Source organism: Erigeron canadensis, chromosome 5 (genome assembly GCF_010389155.1).
Source record: "Erigeron canadensis isolate Cc75 chromosome 5, C_canadensis_v1, whole genome shotgun sequence".
NCBI lineage: Eukaryota > Viridiplantae > Streptophyta > Magnoliopsida > Asterales > Asteraceae > Erigeron > Erigeron canadensis.
This window is the reverse complement of record NC_057765.1, coordinates 38,494,038-38,511,250: the sequence shown is the minus strand read 5'-3', so window position 1 is coordinate 38,511,250 and position 17,213 is coordinate 38,494,038. Positions and strand designations below refer to the sequence as shown.

The 17,213-nt window shown below is 32.6% G+C and overlaps 1 protein-coding gene across 1 annotated transcript; it reads right to left on the bottom strand.

The window, feature by feature from the left end:
- Positions 1-10,165: 10,165 nt before the first annotated feature.
- Positions 10,166-13,100, bottom strand: LOC122599307. Its single transcript, XM_043771803.1, has 6 exons — positions 12,698-13,100; positions 12,167-12,329; positions 11,867-12,043; positions 11,697-11,780; positions 11,383-11,464; positions 10,166-10,810 (listed from the first exon to the last, which is right to left on the bottom strand). The coding sequence occupies exons 1-6, from the start codon at positions 13,030-13,032 to the stop codon at positions 10,359-10,361; spliced, it is 1,293 nt and encodes a 430-aa protein (XP_043627738.1). The 5' UTR covers positions 13,033-13,100; the 3' UTR covers positions 10,166-10,358.
- Between the last annotated feature and the right edge of the window lie 4,113 nt (positions 13,101-17,213).

Here is a 17,213-nt window from a genome sequence, read left to right as displayed (position 1 = left end):
TTATCTAAATTACAAGTTTAGTTTTATTTGAGCAAAAAATATACATGCGTACTTGGTAAAGAATTGGTGGTTATTAATTAAGTGTATAAAAGTTGTTTCTCTTATCGAATACCAGCTTTAATTCTTATATATATATAATCCATTGAATATATATTACTCGGGTGGTCAAAACATATAATGATTCATTGTTTTGGGTACATAAAGTATATGTGGCGATCATATCATCGAGTCCCCACGCTTAAATCCCCGGTTATTCTTATATGGATATGGATATTTTTAATATCGATTGATCGATGTAGTAACCTTAATCAAAATCTTGGTCAATACCCAACTGGCTATTCCTTCACCGATATTGTTGCGACAGTGGCTCGATATCAACCAGGGGAAGCTTTTTATCTTCTTAACTTTGATCTCTATAATAAAGTTGACATAAGTCAATTGACCAATTAAAATTATCGTTTTTATTAAAATTTGACTTTTGCTTAAATAATCGATCAAAATCCAATAGAAATATAATATTGACTCTTCATTCTTCGACATGATAAACCAAAAGAAATATATAATAATAAAAAACATAATTCAAAATTTAAATAGAATCATTTTTATTTGGGAAATGATATGTTGGTACCGTATATTTTAATATATCTATCACGCATGACAACTTTTTGAACCTAGTTACTAAACATGTGTGTGGTAGCTTTATCAAAACTTGTGATACAAATATCACTTCGTTTTTTATTTAATGTATTCAAACTTTCAAAGTTTAATTATTAGTTTTTTAGTTTTGTTTAAAAATTTTTTTTCTTAATGAATATAATTTATCTATCATATCATATAATATAAATATGTACCCACTCCTTCCATTTAAAAATCTGAGTTTGGATTTTCTTAGTTTTTTTCAACTTTAATCGTTTTAATTCGTGATATCTAATATTTTATGAAAGTGATAGTGACGAAAAAAACGTTAAAAATTAAAGTATATATGTCACGTGATATTTATATAAGTAAAAATATTTTTAAAAGAAAACCCTTAAAAAGTCATATAAATGTTTATTTACATTTGCAATTCATATAAACATATGTAACATGAATTGATACTAAATGATATTGATAAATCTTCAAAACCAACAACAAAGTTTTATTATTTATCTTGTGTTTGAGTTTTTCTTTTTCAAAAAAAGGTAGAGTAACATATGTTATATGTTAAGAACTACTTGTTTGGCAAAACTAGCTGAAAGCTGGTGGCCGGTAACTGGTAGCTAGTAGCTAAAAGCTGTTAGCTGAAACTTTTTAGTTTATTTATATGTTTGGCAGAGTAACTAAAGCTTTTAACAAAATATGTAAAATGACAAATGGACATAAAAATAACTAATATTAAACATATATATATATATATACATTCATATGTATTCCTTCTCGATCAAGTATATATGTATAGAAAAAATTCATAAGAATATAAAAGTCATACATGAAAAACACTACGTATAGCTATCTTCATATACATGAATATAAAAAACATAAAATTCATAAAAAAGAAAACTCAAACATTACTACCTATGTAACTACATGATTTCAATATCCTGTTACAAAATATGATTTCAAAGTTCAATTATTCAAATACACGTGTCCTCAGCAACTAAAAAGACTCAGGTGCACAAACAAGTAAACTCATTCTTTAATTTTGTAACCATAGTGAGGTCATCTAAGTAATTTTGTAACTAAAAGCTACAGTATGCTTTTGATAAACGCTAGTAATAACAACGTTGGAGCTTGAAGCTTTTTCTCATGATCCAAAAGCTTAAAGTTAGTTTAACCAAACAAAGACTTTTAATTAATCAGGAGCTTTATATTAAAAGCTTGAAGCTCCTAAAAACTCCTTTCCAAACATACCCATAATAATGTTTTTATATAGTGGTATAAATCTATAGAGCATAAATCATAAATTTTCTAAAACTAATGTGATCGACTAAGTTAAAAAAAGGTAGTCAACAGTCAACACTTTGCATATATCTTACTCGTATAGTCGTATTACACTACTTTCTTGCTAAGTGGTAAAGTGAACGTACCGTTCATTTTTTTATCTGAATCTTGCTGCTGTAATTTTCTGTTTATAGAATAGTTGCGTTAATTTGCTTTCAAATAATTCTTGTACTTACTGTATCTTTTACTTGATCTAGCAGTCTAGCACCCTGCTAACCACTTTCATCTTGACGTTTTCATTCTGTCTTTCACATCGGCCTCCAAGGCTCCAACCTATTCGCGCCGAGGGTCCAACGTGAAAGCCATTTTACGCCGTTTTGACATGCGTTGGAGAGGATCTCATAGCTTACCTATTGCTAAATTCACATAGGAGCCAAATTACCAGGCATTTTGTTTTGAGCTTGAGCATGGATGTTGAGAATGATGTCTTACTGTGTTTAAATTATACCCATAAAAGGTCTATTACAAAAGAATTTATAATTGTAACATTTTAACAGGTTAAACCATTTCTTCCCGTTAATGTAATTGAATGCAAGATTCTGTCTAAATGGTTTTTGCTTACCCATTTAGCTTATGAGGGCTCGGTAAAGGTCTAAATATATGCAATACACATCTAAAAATACAATCTTTAAAGACTTCCTTTTTACCCACTTGTTATTTCTAGGGATAAATATCCTGGAATGTAACAAACTTTGGACGAATGTCTATAGTAGGAAATAACTAAAATTGTGTTTATTGTATGTAAACAACTTTAAAAAATGTTTATTGTATATAAGAAAATATACGTGGCAACCATATAGAGGTGTCACTTGTCTGATTCTAATTGGTTGAATACATTTTCTTACATACAATAAACATTTTTTAAAGTTGTTTACATACAATACACACAACTTTAGTTATTTCCTACTATAGACATTCGTCCAAAGTTTGTTACATTCCAGGATATTTATCCCTAGAAATAACAAGTGGGTAAAAAGGAAGTCTTTAAAGATTGTATTTTTAGATGTTGTTTACATACAATACACACAACTTTAGTTATTTCCTACTATAGACATTCGTTCAAAGTTTGTTACATTCCAAGATACTTGTCCCTTATTTCTATGATATAAACTGGTCAAGTGGCCACCTGCCACCTCCGATCTCAACTATAAATTAACCTATATTACCACATAAAATATGGTTTGCACGGAATCCTCACAATGCGACGACGATGATGGCGATGAAGATAAAGGTCTAGTGGAGGTGGCGACTGGTGGCGGTGTCGAGTTATATGTTGATGTAGATGTAATTGATGTGAAGGTGATAATGACTATATGTTAAAAGATAGAAACTTAATTAGTAAATTATATACTCTATCAAGAGGAATGAGCTCATGAATAGTAACTCGCCTGCGTGGAGAGTTACTATTCGTTTACGTAACATACCAAATCGCAACGAGCTATTTATTGGTTTTTTCCATTCTCTTTTTCCTTTTGGGTTTTCAAACAATATATTGCATCTTTTTTATGCTTATATCCCGTACCATTACCATTATTCGGATTTTGTCATATCGCATCCCGTTTGGACTTTCTATTACGGGTTACTTATTGGTTTTTTTCCACACTTTTTTTTTTCTTTTGGGTTTCCAAACAGTATATTGTAACTCATATCCCGTAACTTTATGTACCCTTATTTGATTTTTGCACACTTTCTTTTTTGTGGTTTCAACTAATTTATTGAAAACTTTCATTCGACTTTTTTCTTTGTGCATAATAAATATATGTATTCGATACAATAAACTTTTAGATATTTTTTTAGTATTCCTCTAAATAAATATATATTTCATATGATAAAAGTTTTAAGCTAACATATATATAGCGACATCTCATAAGTAACAAAATATAATCATACTAATTGACATTCCACAACACATAGATGAAAGCTAAAGTGGTTTTGCCATTAAATAAATCTATATATTTGAAATAAACTTATCAATGACACAATGATTTTTATTTAAACAGTTGAAGGTTCAACACAAGTATTCTAAAACAACACAACCATTTCAAAACAAAAATTGAGCTCCTGCAACGCGGGACTCAAATTATACTAGTTAATAAGATTAGAGTTTAAGATGTAATTAGTTCATTAATTGGATTTCGTAAAGCTCTTTTGAGTTAACTGCAAGATTGGTCCCTATGGTTTTGCAAATTTTAGCAATGGAGTCCATTTTCAAGTATCGTTGCAATTGGGTCCATATTTTGATAATTATTTGCAAGATTGGTCTTTTTTTTATAGGACTGTTAACGGGTGTCATTAAGTCTACATGTGGCAATAACGTGTAGGGATAATATTATGAATGAGAATGAGTGATAAAAAGTTAACAGAGCCGGCAAAATCAACTCAAACACATAAATTTGGGTCAATTTGGATAGCTTCAAAAATAAAATGGATCTAATTGGACCTTATGTAAATTTCAAGCGGGTCCTTAATGGATAAAAAAAAACAATGCCTCACTTCTAACCGGGTTGATTTGGGCGGACATTGGAATGAATTTGGATGTTATGGTCTACCATATTTTACACTTAAAGAAAGAAGAAAACTAAATAAAAACAAGCTACTGTAATACTATAAAGGGGTTATGACTTGGGGATGTAGTGAACTTTGACAAAATGTCTATGTTATGTATTGATCTAATCGGGTGTCTATGTTATGTATTGATCTTACCAAACCGTCCTAATGATGCACTTAACCGGCTAAACTTTCGGTTGCCGGTCACAAATAAGTTTTTCTTTTAATTTTTTTATTACGTGTCCGTTTGACTTCATATGTGGACATTTGACCCATCTATTATATATATACATATACATATATCGATACACATACAAATAAAAATACAAACCCTAAAACACATCGGGATCCTTTTTCTCTTAAAAAAATCCCCAAACACAAACCCTAAAAATTCCATCCCCAAATCGCGATCGAAATGCAAAATTAGTCTGATATTCTTCCTAATCGAAGTTGTATTAAGGTATTTCCTTTACGAATCTCCTTACAAATCTTGATATATATGTAATATATGTAATATCTGTAACAGCTAGGGTCTTTAATAAATAAAAAATAGTTTAATTCTATAATTTTTTAACACTATAATAAAACCCTAATTTTTGGATAGATTGTTTATTCTTTTTGTATTGGTTGATTATTTTGCAGAAAATGCTTACTTTCCATAAGTTTAATGTCCACTATGATGGGGCCTTCATGTTTGATCCATTTCAATACGAAGAAGGCAAGATTATTCAAATAATGACCCCAGAAATAACCTATGAAGAACTTACACACTACATAGAGACTGAAACAGGGTGTCCTGTAACTGGTCTTTATTTTGCGATGCCTGCTTCTGGGATTGAAAATCTAATGAAGATAGAGAGTGAAATTGACACTGTAGCATTCTTTTATTTCATAATTTCTTATGGTATTCTTGATGTATATGTTGACCATTTCAGCCTTGACTTAAAAGATTATGTTCATCAGCCACTACCCAATGATGATGATAAAGAGGATGGTGAATTTGATGATGAAGGGGACTCTGATGATGAAGCATATGAAGCAGAAACTGAGTCAGATGCTGAAAGTGTTGCATCATTGGACCATCTGAGTGAAGGAGAAGACGAATTAAGAGAGGTAAGAAAAGGTAACCCAATTGCAAAGATTCCCTCACAGAAACAACTACCAGACCTTGGTACTAGAAGAAAAACTGGTGGTTTGAAGTCACAAGTGTTCAATGAACATGATGAATACATGAAGGATCTGGTTACATTCCTTACTGCTAAGGAGAACAATGAGGATCCATTAAAACCACCTGAGCCAGAAGTACCAAAGTTCAAGGTTTATGACCCTGCAACTCATTGGAGGTACAAAAGACCACAGGTATGTGTACTTAATCTTCTGTATATGTTCAAAGTTTGATTCTTTTCATTAAGTAATGAGAGTTTATAATTTGTAGGTTGGGGAATTGTATGAGTCACATCAACAGTTAAGAGAATGTTTGTCATATTATGCTTTGGCAAATGGTTATTCTATATGGTTTGAAAGATCTGTAAAAACAGTTTGATTGCTAAATGTGGTACTAGGCCTGGTAGAAAGTTGAAAGATCCAACTTTAGGTAAACAAAGAAAACAAAACAGATTTCCTGTAAAGCCTCAAAAGTGTACATTTAGATGCTTTGCTAGATGGATGAAAAAAGAGAAATCTTTTCAGGTTCAAACTTTGATTGATAATCATACATGTGCAAGAAACTTTAGGTATGGATCTTTAGTTGATTATAAGTGGTTAGGAAAGCATTTTGCAGAGAGAATAAGGTCACAACCTGATATCAAACTGTGTACAATTCAAGATTTGGTCATGAAAAAGTACAAGTGTGAAGTTTCACACCAGCAGGTTAGAAGGGCTAAGATTTGGGCTTTAACAGAATTTGAGAAAACCCTTGAGGAACACTATGCACTTCTTAGACCATATGGAGCAGCTTTGTTGAGGAGTAACCCAGGATCAACAGTCCAGTTAGGTGTAACCACTAATCCAGATGGAAAATCATATTTTGAGAGGTTCTATGTCTGCTTACATGGGCTCAAAGAAGGATTTAAGAGTGGGTGTAGGAAAGTTGTGGCTCTGGATGGATGCTTTCTTAAAGGTTCTTGCAATGGTGAGCTTTTAAGTGCTGTGGGAAGGGATGGAAATAACCAGGTGTATCCAATAGCTTGGGCTATTGTGAATGTAGAAAACAAGGAGAACTGGACCTGGTTTATTAACTTGTTGAGTCATGATCTTGAATGTCCAGATGGTAAAGACCTAACTTTGATATCAGATCAACATAAGGTTGTACAAGACCTTGTTTTAATCTTAAACAATTGTGAATAAATTTAGAATCGCTATCAAACAGATGTATATAGCAAAATTAGGTGAAATTAGAGAGCTTACATTGCGGCATTTCACAAATCTCCTACCAGGATTCTTCCTTGTCCACGAAGTGAAAATCCTCATTTTGGTGCCACACTGACAATACATATACGGCAGGCTCTTGTTCACTGATGAAGATGATGCAGAACCAGCCATGGTGGGAGAGGAAGGAAAAAAGAGGGAAAATGGGAGAGAATTGGAGAGAGGGGGGGAAAAGTGAAAAGGGAGGGAAATAAGTATGTAAAATGGGAGGGAAAAAGGAGTTGTGCAAAATGGGAGGGAAAATTGATATATATACAGATTTTTCATCATGTGAGGTGCTGACATGGAGGTCCACGTAGGCATTTTATTTATCCACCGGCTGATTACAAAGTTTAGCCGGTTAAGTGCATCATTAGGACGGTTTGGTAAGATCAATACATAACATAGACACCCGATTAGATCAATACATAACATAGACATTTTGTCAAAGTTCACTACATCCCCAGGTCATAATCCCTACTATAAATGCCTTTTTTTTACAACATTGTCAAACGGCAATACTTTCTCCGATTTGAGATTCATTTGATTCATTTACCCCTGTGGGACCCTCCACCACATAGTATTTCAATTAACATATCATCCAGTTTTTATATTTTATATTAGAGAAATTGTCACAAATCGTCCATGTGGTTTGTTCGATTTGCATTTTGATGCCTGTGTTTTCTTTATCATTGGGTGTCTCTGTACTTTTCATATTTATTACTAGTCGTCCCTGTCACTAACAACCGTTAGTTTTCATCCGTAAACCCCTCATGTCCAATGCACATGAGGGCATTTTCGCCCAGTTTGTAACTGTTTGATCAAATAATCGTACTATGACTCGACCGAAGGTGTGAGAAGGGTCTTGGGTATTTTGTTGGCGATTCCCTTCCGGTCAGAGGGTCGTTGGCCACTTTAAGCCTGTTGTTTTTTAGCTTAGGCCGCCTTGTTATGCTTGGGATTTTAGGATTTGAGTGGGTTTGTAATTAGGGTTTTAGCGTATGGCATATTATCCCCTTTCGTTTGACACCTCCTCTATTTATGTAGAGGGTAAAGCCTTGGAGAGGACTCCTAAACCGTGTCCTAACTAATAGATTAGTTGCAAAAAGCTCCCTTTTGCCGTTCGAAAAAAAAAAGCCTTGGAGAGGAAGATAGGGAATCTTCCAAGTATGGAAGATATATATATAGGACTCCTAAACCGTGTCCTAGTTTATAGGAGCATTTGATTTCATTGGGAGGTCAGATTAGCATGGAAAGGATTCATGTGTATCCGTATGTTTTTATCTTTTGGAGCTCCGGAATCACGGAGGTATACATCGTAGCTTCGGCTATGGATACGCCTGCTTGGTACAATGTAATAATATCTTCGCTGCTTACGAAGGGTCCTTCGTATCCGGGATGTTATACGGAGGTAAAGCTCCGTATATGGTATATCATCAGTAACCATAGGGACTATTTGTGATAAAACATTTTTGAGAGACTATTTGTAATAAAAAGACAAAAACTCATCATCTTCTTCCCTTTCTAACTCCCACCACCAGCCAAACTTTTGGTCACCCTTACAGCCTCCTATCGCAGCTTTTTTTCACCATAAAAAAACTCCGATCATCATCCCAACAACAATTAGGGTTTCATCTTTAACCCTAAGCCTTAATTACTTAATCACAACCACAGAACCGTCGTCACTGCTGCTACTCCGCCACTCTAACGTCATCGTTGTTGTCATTTCGTTTTCTAGCCACCACTACACGACTCCATAACATCCCAAGAAAGAATGAAACGTAAGGGACGATATTCTAAACAAACGAGTTTCACCTCTCGCTCTAAAAAAACCTTAATCTTTCCTTTTTTTTCTTCTATTTTTCTCTCACAATCACTCACCACCGGACTACCACCACCTAACGACGGTCTAAAAAGAAGAAGAGACATTAAGCTTCAATACAGATTGTTATAGACTAAAAATAATAACATTAATAATTTATAATAATAATGGTAAAGTAATGTATAAAATGACAGTAAAACTACGCATGTATAGTTCAATGATGTAAATTTTAATTATATACATAACTTCATTTTAAATTTAAGATAAATTGTTATATTACTAAAAATTAACAAATTATTAACAATAATGAATATTAAAAAAAAAAAAAAAAACACAAAGTTAAGCTCATTTTAGAAGTCCATTTTGACCCGGATCCGTTTTGACCAAACCATTTTGACCCGTTTCCAAAATTATCCGTTTTGACCCGAACACCAATCCAATCCGACCCATACATTTTGCCACCTAAATATTTTAGGTGGTATACTACTAGGGAAGGGGTGGTTTCCCTTTGAACCAGCTCCATATTTTGGCTACAAAATCTTTGCAAGGCGCAAGTCGGCTAGACTTCCCACACAGGTAGCAACTTCATAAAAATCGGACAAGAGCCACACTTTACAACTGCATGCGCTTTGGGTTGTGACCTGGCCAGTTTGAAATGTGAGAACATCTAAGAGTACCATTGTAGTAAGATCAAAAAACAATCAGACCTGTAGAGCCAAGCCGAACTATAGTCGATGACGTCCATAGGTTTGTTAGTACTTATTTAAGTCAGTGACGAATGATTGAGTAGCTTAGTTAAACAACGTCTTTTAAGACCATAATGCTATATATTTGAATTTGAAGAATCGAGCTCCACAATAGCATTCGCAAACTGGTTTATACATACGGCTCCTAAACAAACTAATGGAAAGATTTCTTTTGTAATAAAAGACAATTGCATCTGAAAATTTGAAGGAATTCCCTTACAAGAACATATACAGTGTGATGGGCCGGAACACCAATCCGTATTCAATGTGATGAACATTATAGTATGGTTTGTTTTAGTTCTTTTTAGTATGGTTTGTTTTAGTTCTTTTTTTTTTCTTTTTAATTCATTGACATCATGAATAGCACTCTGTGTACGGTGGGGTGATCATTGCAATTGTGTGATTATAAAATGATCATTGTAATTGTGTGATTTTGTGGTGGCGTGACGAAATACACCACTCCGGATGCTCTAATCCAGCAATGATTGTTTTCGTATCTTATTTAAAAAACCTGAACCAGGCCTTGGAGGCAGGCCTCAGAACTGTGTCAACACAGGCCATGTTGATGAACCACAGCCCGGCATTCGATTCGTGGATTAGCAAGTCATTGTATTACAGTAAATCAGCAATCAACAAACAAACTATGATGAAACAATGCCAAGTATATCAAGAAAATAGGATTTTCCTGTTATTTCAGCAGCATGAGAACAATCATTTAAAATAAATACATGGTTACTATCATACTCTCTCATCATATGATTATAAGCTGCAAGATGAATCTAACAAAAGATAAATTAAATGTAAATACAATTATATCTGAGGTCAGAAGAAGAAGAAGAAAAAGTATACCAATCCATTCACAACCTCCTTCCCATTTTAGCAAATCTTCTTGCAACTCCAAATATAACGGCTTTCGTCAAGAGCCCCCTGTCAATGGTGCAAGCAAGTGCAATGGCTCCTCCTACCACCAAAAGCTTTGGGAGATTTTTCCCTGACGGCTTCTCATCATCCGCTACTTGCTCACAAGTTTCAATTTCTTGTGAATCATTTGATTTGTTCCCCAAGTATCTCAAACGATCTGTGCTAACTTTTGTATTGATATGAGCCATATACGCACAATGAGAGAGAGGTATTCCTGATTCCTTTTGTTTCTGATACCAACGTAGACCACGGTCTATCTTCTTCACGGCTCCCCACATGCCTTGACGCACGCCAAGTTTTGCAATTTCCCATGGAATTCCCATGTCTTCGTGATGAAATAGTAATACTTCACATGCAGTCATTTGTCCATCCCCTTTCCTCGATTCAACTGGCGATAAATTACATAGACAAGTTAGTAACAAGTTTAAATCATCAATAAGGGGCTGTCCAGAATTGCATTTTACAGGTGATTATGTAGTAATGAACAATAAGAATCAGATATTAGTAGGGGCACTAAAAAGTACTTGTGGTGTATTCTTATGTTGTTTGAGTTGGTAATAATAATTACATGGCAGGGCTTTGGGAAACTCTAGATATTCAAAGAAAAAATTTCCTAAAGAATAGTTTTACGAAAACAAGAGCGATGTCTAATGAACTATGAGTTAAAGACCAAGTTATGTTACAAACAAGGGGAATCTAAGGAGCTTTATTTAAAGCCTAGGTAATCAGTTTTGTTGCAACGGTATGAGACTGGCCGTTTGGGTACAACTAACCACATAATCAGAAGCCGAAGTGTAGTTAGTCAAAACACTCTGATTACTGCACATTCAAGTTGCAATAATCAGAAAAAATCTACAAGAACCCAAATCCATACACCAGCTAAATGTGCCAAAAGAACATCTTTGCACAAGACAACTGGTTGAAACTATAAATATCTTATACATTTGGTGCCTTTATTACCTGCACGAATCGACCAACTTGAATAGTACAAATCAACACGTCTTGGTTTAGCCCGGCGTGGCACAGAGGGGTATTGTACGCCCTGAAAAAAATTTAAGTGTATTTTAGGAAATTGATTCAATAGTGAATTAGTGGCTACAATTCAATAACTACGTTTACATTCATAATTAAAGACTCGTAGTACAATAGTAATGTATCCATATCCATATATAATACATAGCAGTAGTCAAGTAGTTCTATTTAAGTCATTCTAAATTCCTACCGAACTCATTGCATAAGCAATAACGAAATTTAAAGAAGGAACATTCTCATACCTTTGTAACACAGTAATAGGTTTTGCCTGACTCCCAGATTCTACGACCAATAATGTACTCCCTGTCGCTACAAAAGAATGGGAACTGCAAGACCATTGTCACATGTAAGTGTATAATAAATTTTACCAAACAAAACGACGTATTCACATTAAACTGACTCCATTTCATACCTTACGAACCCACCTAACCACCATTGTTCCATTTTCAGGGGATTCCTCTATAGTTTCGGCTTCTAGTAACATATCATCCCATTTCAACCGAAGTTCGTCATCCCAAAAGAAATCCCTCATCATTTCAGGAGTCATATCTTCATACACCGTTCTCGAACGATATTGTGGAGGTCCAATCTTCAAATACCACATAACATATTCAAAATTAGCCACAAAAAGACTTGCACTTGTACACAAACTAACCTATCACACACTGCCACATAACATAAGAAAAACTACATATAGAAAACTTAAAGCTACCTCGGGTTCTCTCTTCCAAGCTTGATAACTCATATTTGAAGTTGACCTATCCATCATAGCAATCCAAGCTAGACCTCCATCTTTTTCCTCAACAAGTTTATAAATATGCTCCAAATCACCCTCCCCAACAAAATTCGTTCTTTTTTCATCCAATTTAGAAGAACTGGACAAATTAACAAAAAAAACAATGTTCAATCACAATCTTACAACTAACCCATTATCATATTATACTAATGCATTCAAAGAACACACCAAAAACTAAATAAAAATAATTTCTTTTTTCAACCAGCTTAGCTAAACACATTTAAAAAACTGAAAATTCAATCACAAACTCACAGCTGGCCCATAATCATATACTGCTAATTGCTAAATGTATAAAGATTCTTTCTTTTTTCAGCCAACTTATAAGAGCTAATTTAAGAACTAACTCACTATCTAATTTATTAACAAAACAAACAATTTAACTATAAAAATACAATATTTAACAAAAAAAAAACTAAAAAATTAACCAAAAAATCAAGAAAAAATTACCTGATTGTAGAGAGCTCAGATGAACCAACTTCCAACAACCCATTATCAGAAAATGGAAAAAAACAAGTGGGCAATTGAGATTTCAAAGAATTAAAAGATGGAATTGAAGATACAAAATCTTTAGAAGAATAATAATTCTTTGTGGGCATTTTCAAATTATTAATAATAGTATCAGAATTAGCCCAAGTTGGTCTCCATAACCAACCAACTAAAACCCCAAATACAACAGCTATCCATAAAGGTGCAATTAACACCATAAGATCTGCTAACATATTCATACTCCATATATTATCAAATAAATTTGGCCCTTGTAACAAAATCTCAATTAAACCCATAATCTTTAAAAAAAATATAAAAAATACCCAATAAAGATAATGAAACCCTTGTTCAAATCATGTAAAGATTTAATCTTTTTTTCTTTTTAGGAAAAAAAAAGGATGATCTAAGAACAAGGGGTTGTGTAAAACCTTGAAATGGGGGAAGATAAGAAGGGAAGATATGAGAATATTTTATAAAATTTTATTTATTAAAAGACAAAAAAGATTAAAGATTTAGAGGATGAGAGTGTAGATAAGACTCGTAAGCGGTAGATAAAGAAGGCTTGTTGATTTCTGTGGGGTCTAGTGAATATTTTTGATTTCTTTGTTTTTTTTATATATTATTATGTGGTATAGGAAGAGGTAACAAATTGGCAAATTGACAATTTTATTTTGATGAAATATTGGATACCCAGATGAGGAATTTTGTTAAGGATGAAGAAAGCTATTATCTTTTTTATTATGTGTTTTTGGTTTGGTTAAATGGGAAGTTTGGTACAAATATATAAAGAGATGTATGTATTTATTTGGTTTGGTGAGTTGAGGTGAGTGTAGTGATTAGACCACCGCGTTCTCGTTTTCCACGTTCAATATTACTACACTTTTAATTACATAGTTTTGTTGACTACATAAAGATGTGTGACTTCAGATTCAAACAATTTTTTTTTGGTGTTTGATAGGTTGATTTTTATGCAAACATCAAATGCAACAAAATATATAATTTCAAACAAACAATAGATTAAAAAATTTATCATGGTTAGCCCAACTGATAAAAGTCATTTTTGGTTCATTATCTTGAGATCGATTTTTGAGAATAGCAAGTGTTTTATCATTCGAATACTTATAATGGCTCATAGTTAACATCTCTTTGTCTGGGTAACGTGCAAGGCTTCATCTTTAAACGATGAGTTTTCTCTATTATCGTATCTTGGCTGAATGTTTGAAAAGAAAAAGATTAAAAAACCTTAAAAAATTAACACAAACAGATTTTATGATTGTATAGTTTAGTAAATAGTTCGAGATCTACAGATTAAGTTTTTGGTTTGTATTATTAATGGAATCCATCATTTCAAGTTACACTATGATAGTACCCATTAGTCCATTACTCCGAGTGGATTATACATTTAGATAATGGGATAGCATTAACGAACACCATACTGATTTAAATTTCCTTATTGTTCCTATAATGCTTACCATATTGATGATATTCATTTGTTATTGTTCCTGTAATGCTTGACAAAGTATCATTTGTGCTCGATGAGTATATTATGTAAAATGGTTTCTTAACTTTTTTGTATTATGTTGTAGCGGTTAATCTATCATAACTATTTGTATTATGTCCTTGCTAAACTTCTCTTTTAATTTTCCTACAACATTTTTGTTTGATTGGCAATTTGGCATGATTAGGAAATTGACACGAGTGCTTAAGCATTCACTCCACAAGTAAGTGGACTAAAATGGAACGGAAAGCATATTCAACATGTAGTTCCTTGATTTAATTACTTTGTCGTATTGATATTTTGCCGTTTATATGTACAATATTGTGGAGACGGACAAAAAAACCAGCTTGGCATGTAACCACAAGTTTATGTGGTTTACAAACATCACAAAAGTCTTCTAGAAAACAAAAAATCAACTTCAATGGCATCTAAAACTGATGTATCCCTCTTCCACATATTCTCAAAAGATATCAAAGGAAGTCTATGATAATACAATTTAATGGATGTTGTGTGATAGTTGTATGGAGTATATTTGGATGCATTTTGCATATTCAATGATAAAAATACAACTATCTACATTTCGTCTTATTTATGTATTTTGTTAATTACATGATTGGATGTTGTTTTTGTAGTTGTCAATGACTTACCAAAAACTTTGATGGAATATAAAGAGCACAATGAGTTCAAGATGCCAAACAAAAAACACCCTATGATTAATGGCCGGTGGTACAACATTTAACTATAGAGTTGTTGACTAAGATGGTCGGAAGAAAGCGGCAAAAGGATCTTTTAGACTAAACTAGAACTTTGCAAACATAGACCAAAGCGAAAGAGAGTTAAGAAAGTCAAATCAACAAATCTTAATATTATACGCGGACCACATTTAATATATAGATTGAATAATATTTTCTGCCCATAATCTTACCTTTTAAAGTCTCGTTATGTTGATGCTTGAAAAACAAACATTTGACCTTTTTGTTCCTCAATCATTTTTTGCTACTTATAGACGATGACAAGTATGATAACAAGCGCGAAGCCATAATTTCTATGGGAAGATCGGTTATGATGGTTCTGCTACAACTTATACAACACACTATTAATGAAGTACGTTGAAGTTATATTGTTCACATTTATAATTATGGGAGAGGTACCAGCGTAATGCGGCGACAGTGACGACAACGGGTGGTGATGGTGATGGTGGCAGTAATAATGTGGTTATGGATTAATATAAAAAAATTGATGTAAAATGGACATTGTAATTATTTTAAGAATCAAAAGGTATAAATTGTTAATTGTATTATAGGTATAGTAGATGAAAATATTTAAATTAGTGAATAATGAAGAGTTAGTTTGGATAGATAGGGTTGAAAATCATTTTAAAATATTTTGGATAGATGTGATGGATGCGTTAAAAAGATATCTTAGATTTTTTAAAGATAAAAACTTTAAAAAAAAAAAAAAAAATATAATTTATTTTATAAAGAAATAAATGATAAAAATTATCATACATTTCTAACAATGATAAAGAGGGATATATAGTGAAAGGGACATATATAACGAGAGATCAAGACACATATGTAAAGAAGATGAGTGGTAGACTAGGAATCAATGGGATAATGGAAAATTGCTCAAGTGGACTGGTTGCATTCATAGGTGGTGAAATGTTTATTTGAAAACTAAATTATTTTGTGAAAATTAGAAAACTGTCAAAACAAACTGTGATCTAAGTTTAACCCAATGTGTTTTAATTGTGTTTTTATATAACACAATGTGGTTTTATTGTGTAATTTAAAATACGTTGTGTTAAATTTTAAATCACCAGTGTGTTTTTGGTAGCGCTGTAAATCAGAAATTGTTCAAACACACTGTGATATAAACTTAACATAATGTGTTTTTGAAAAACATATTAAAAACACGTTGTGTTAAATAAGATCACAGTGTGTTTTAGTCAGTTTTCTGGTTTTCACGAAAATTTAGTTTTCAAATGATAAAAACCCTGCAAATGTGAACGAAAAATGAGATACAAGATGTTAAAAGGATTATGGTGGGCTTAAAATTCGAGCACTTAATTTTCAGCTTAGTATAGTACGTATTTCACATTTCCACAAGTAGATTATTAGAAGTCAGTACCAATAGTACAATTTTTTATTAATTACATTTCATATGTGTATTTTACGTACATCATTAAAATTGTTGACTTCTTCGTTATTTTGTTCATATAAACTAATTTTTATTTGAATGGATTCATATTACCTAACTATTGGTCAAATTAATACTCGTATCAGTAAATCCGTTTTCTTAAGAATCATTTGCTTAACTAAAGCGATGTTAATGTTAAATTATTACTTGTATACGTTAAACTGTATTTTACGTCACAATGATAAAGCAACATAGTGTCTACGTGCCAAATACACAAGATAAGTATTACTCCGTAAAACTCATCCAGAAATGAATATTATGTCATTCTTTACTTTTTATAATACATATCGTTTTCAATTTCGATTTAATATCAGCTGTAAATGTATACTAGATAAGTCTTTGTTTGAGTTAATGATTTAACTATGTACACGTACAACAATAATTATCTATTATCTATTATTAATTTTCTAATGGTACATCATTTGTTGGGCACTGTTTCAAAACCGGTATATAATTTTAGTTTCATAGCTAATTGATATTATTGAGAATCAAAAACCGATTGAGTCAACAGTTCAACCGGGTTCATAGTGAACTTATATTTCTATGAAACTTCTACTACTAAAATTGTTATAATCCAATCAAAATACACCATTAGTTCATTACCTAGCTATAAAATTGAGGGTGATGAACAACGTATTTAAAAGTTTTTTAAGAAATTTTATATGCAACGCTTTAATGCCTAAAAATACGTAGATACATTCGCAAAGAATGTAAGTTTGAAAGTCAACTCAAAATAACGTAAATACAAAATGGAGTTGCCCATTACTTTCTACAAATGGA

Excerpts from the sequence above, each read along its gene's own strand:
- LOC122599307 (XM_043771803.1), bottom strand. The coding sequence starts at position 13,032 with ATGGGTTTAATTGAGATTTTGTTACAAGGGCCAAATTTATTTGATAAT. Across the intron at positions 12,044-12,166 it reads CTTGGAAGAGAGAACCCGAG|ATTGGACCTCCACAATATCG; the intron begins GTAGCTTTAAGT and ends TGGTATTTGAAG. Across the intron at positions 11,781-11,866 it reads TGGTTAGGTGGGTTCGTAAG|TTCCCATTCTTTTGTAGCGA; the intron begins GTATGAAATGGA and ends ATGGTCTTGCAG.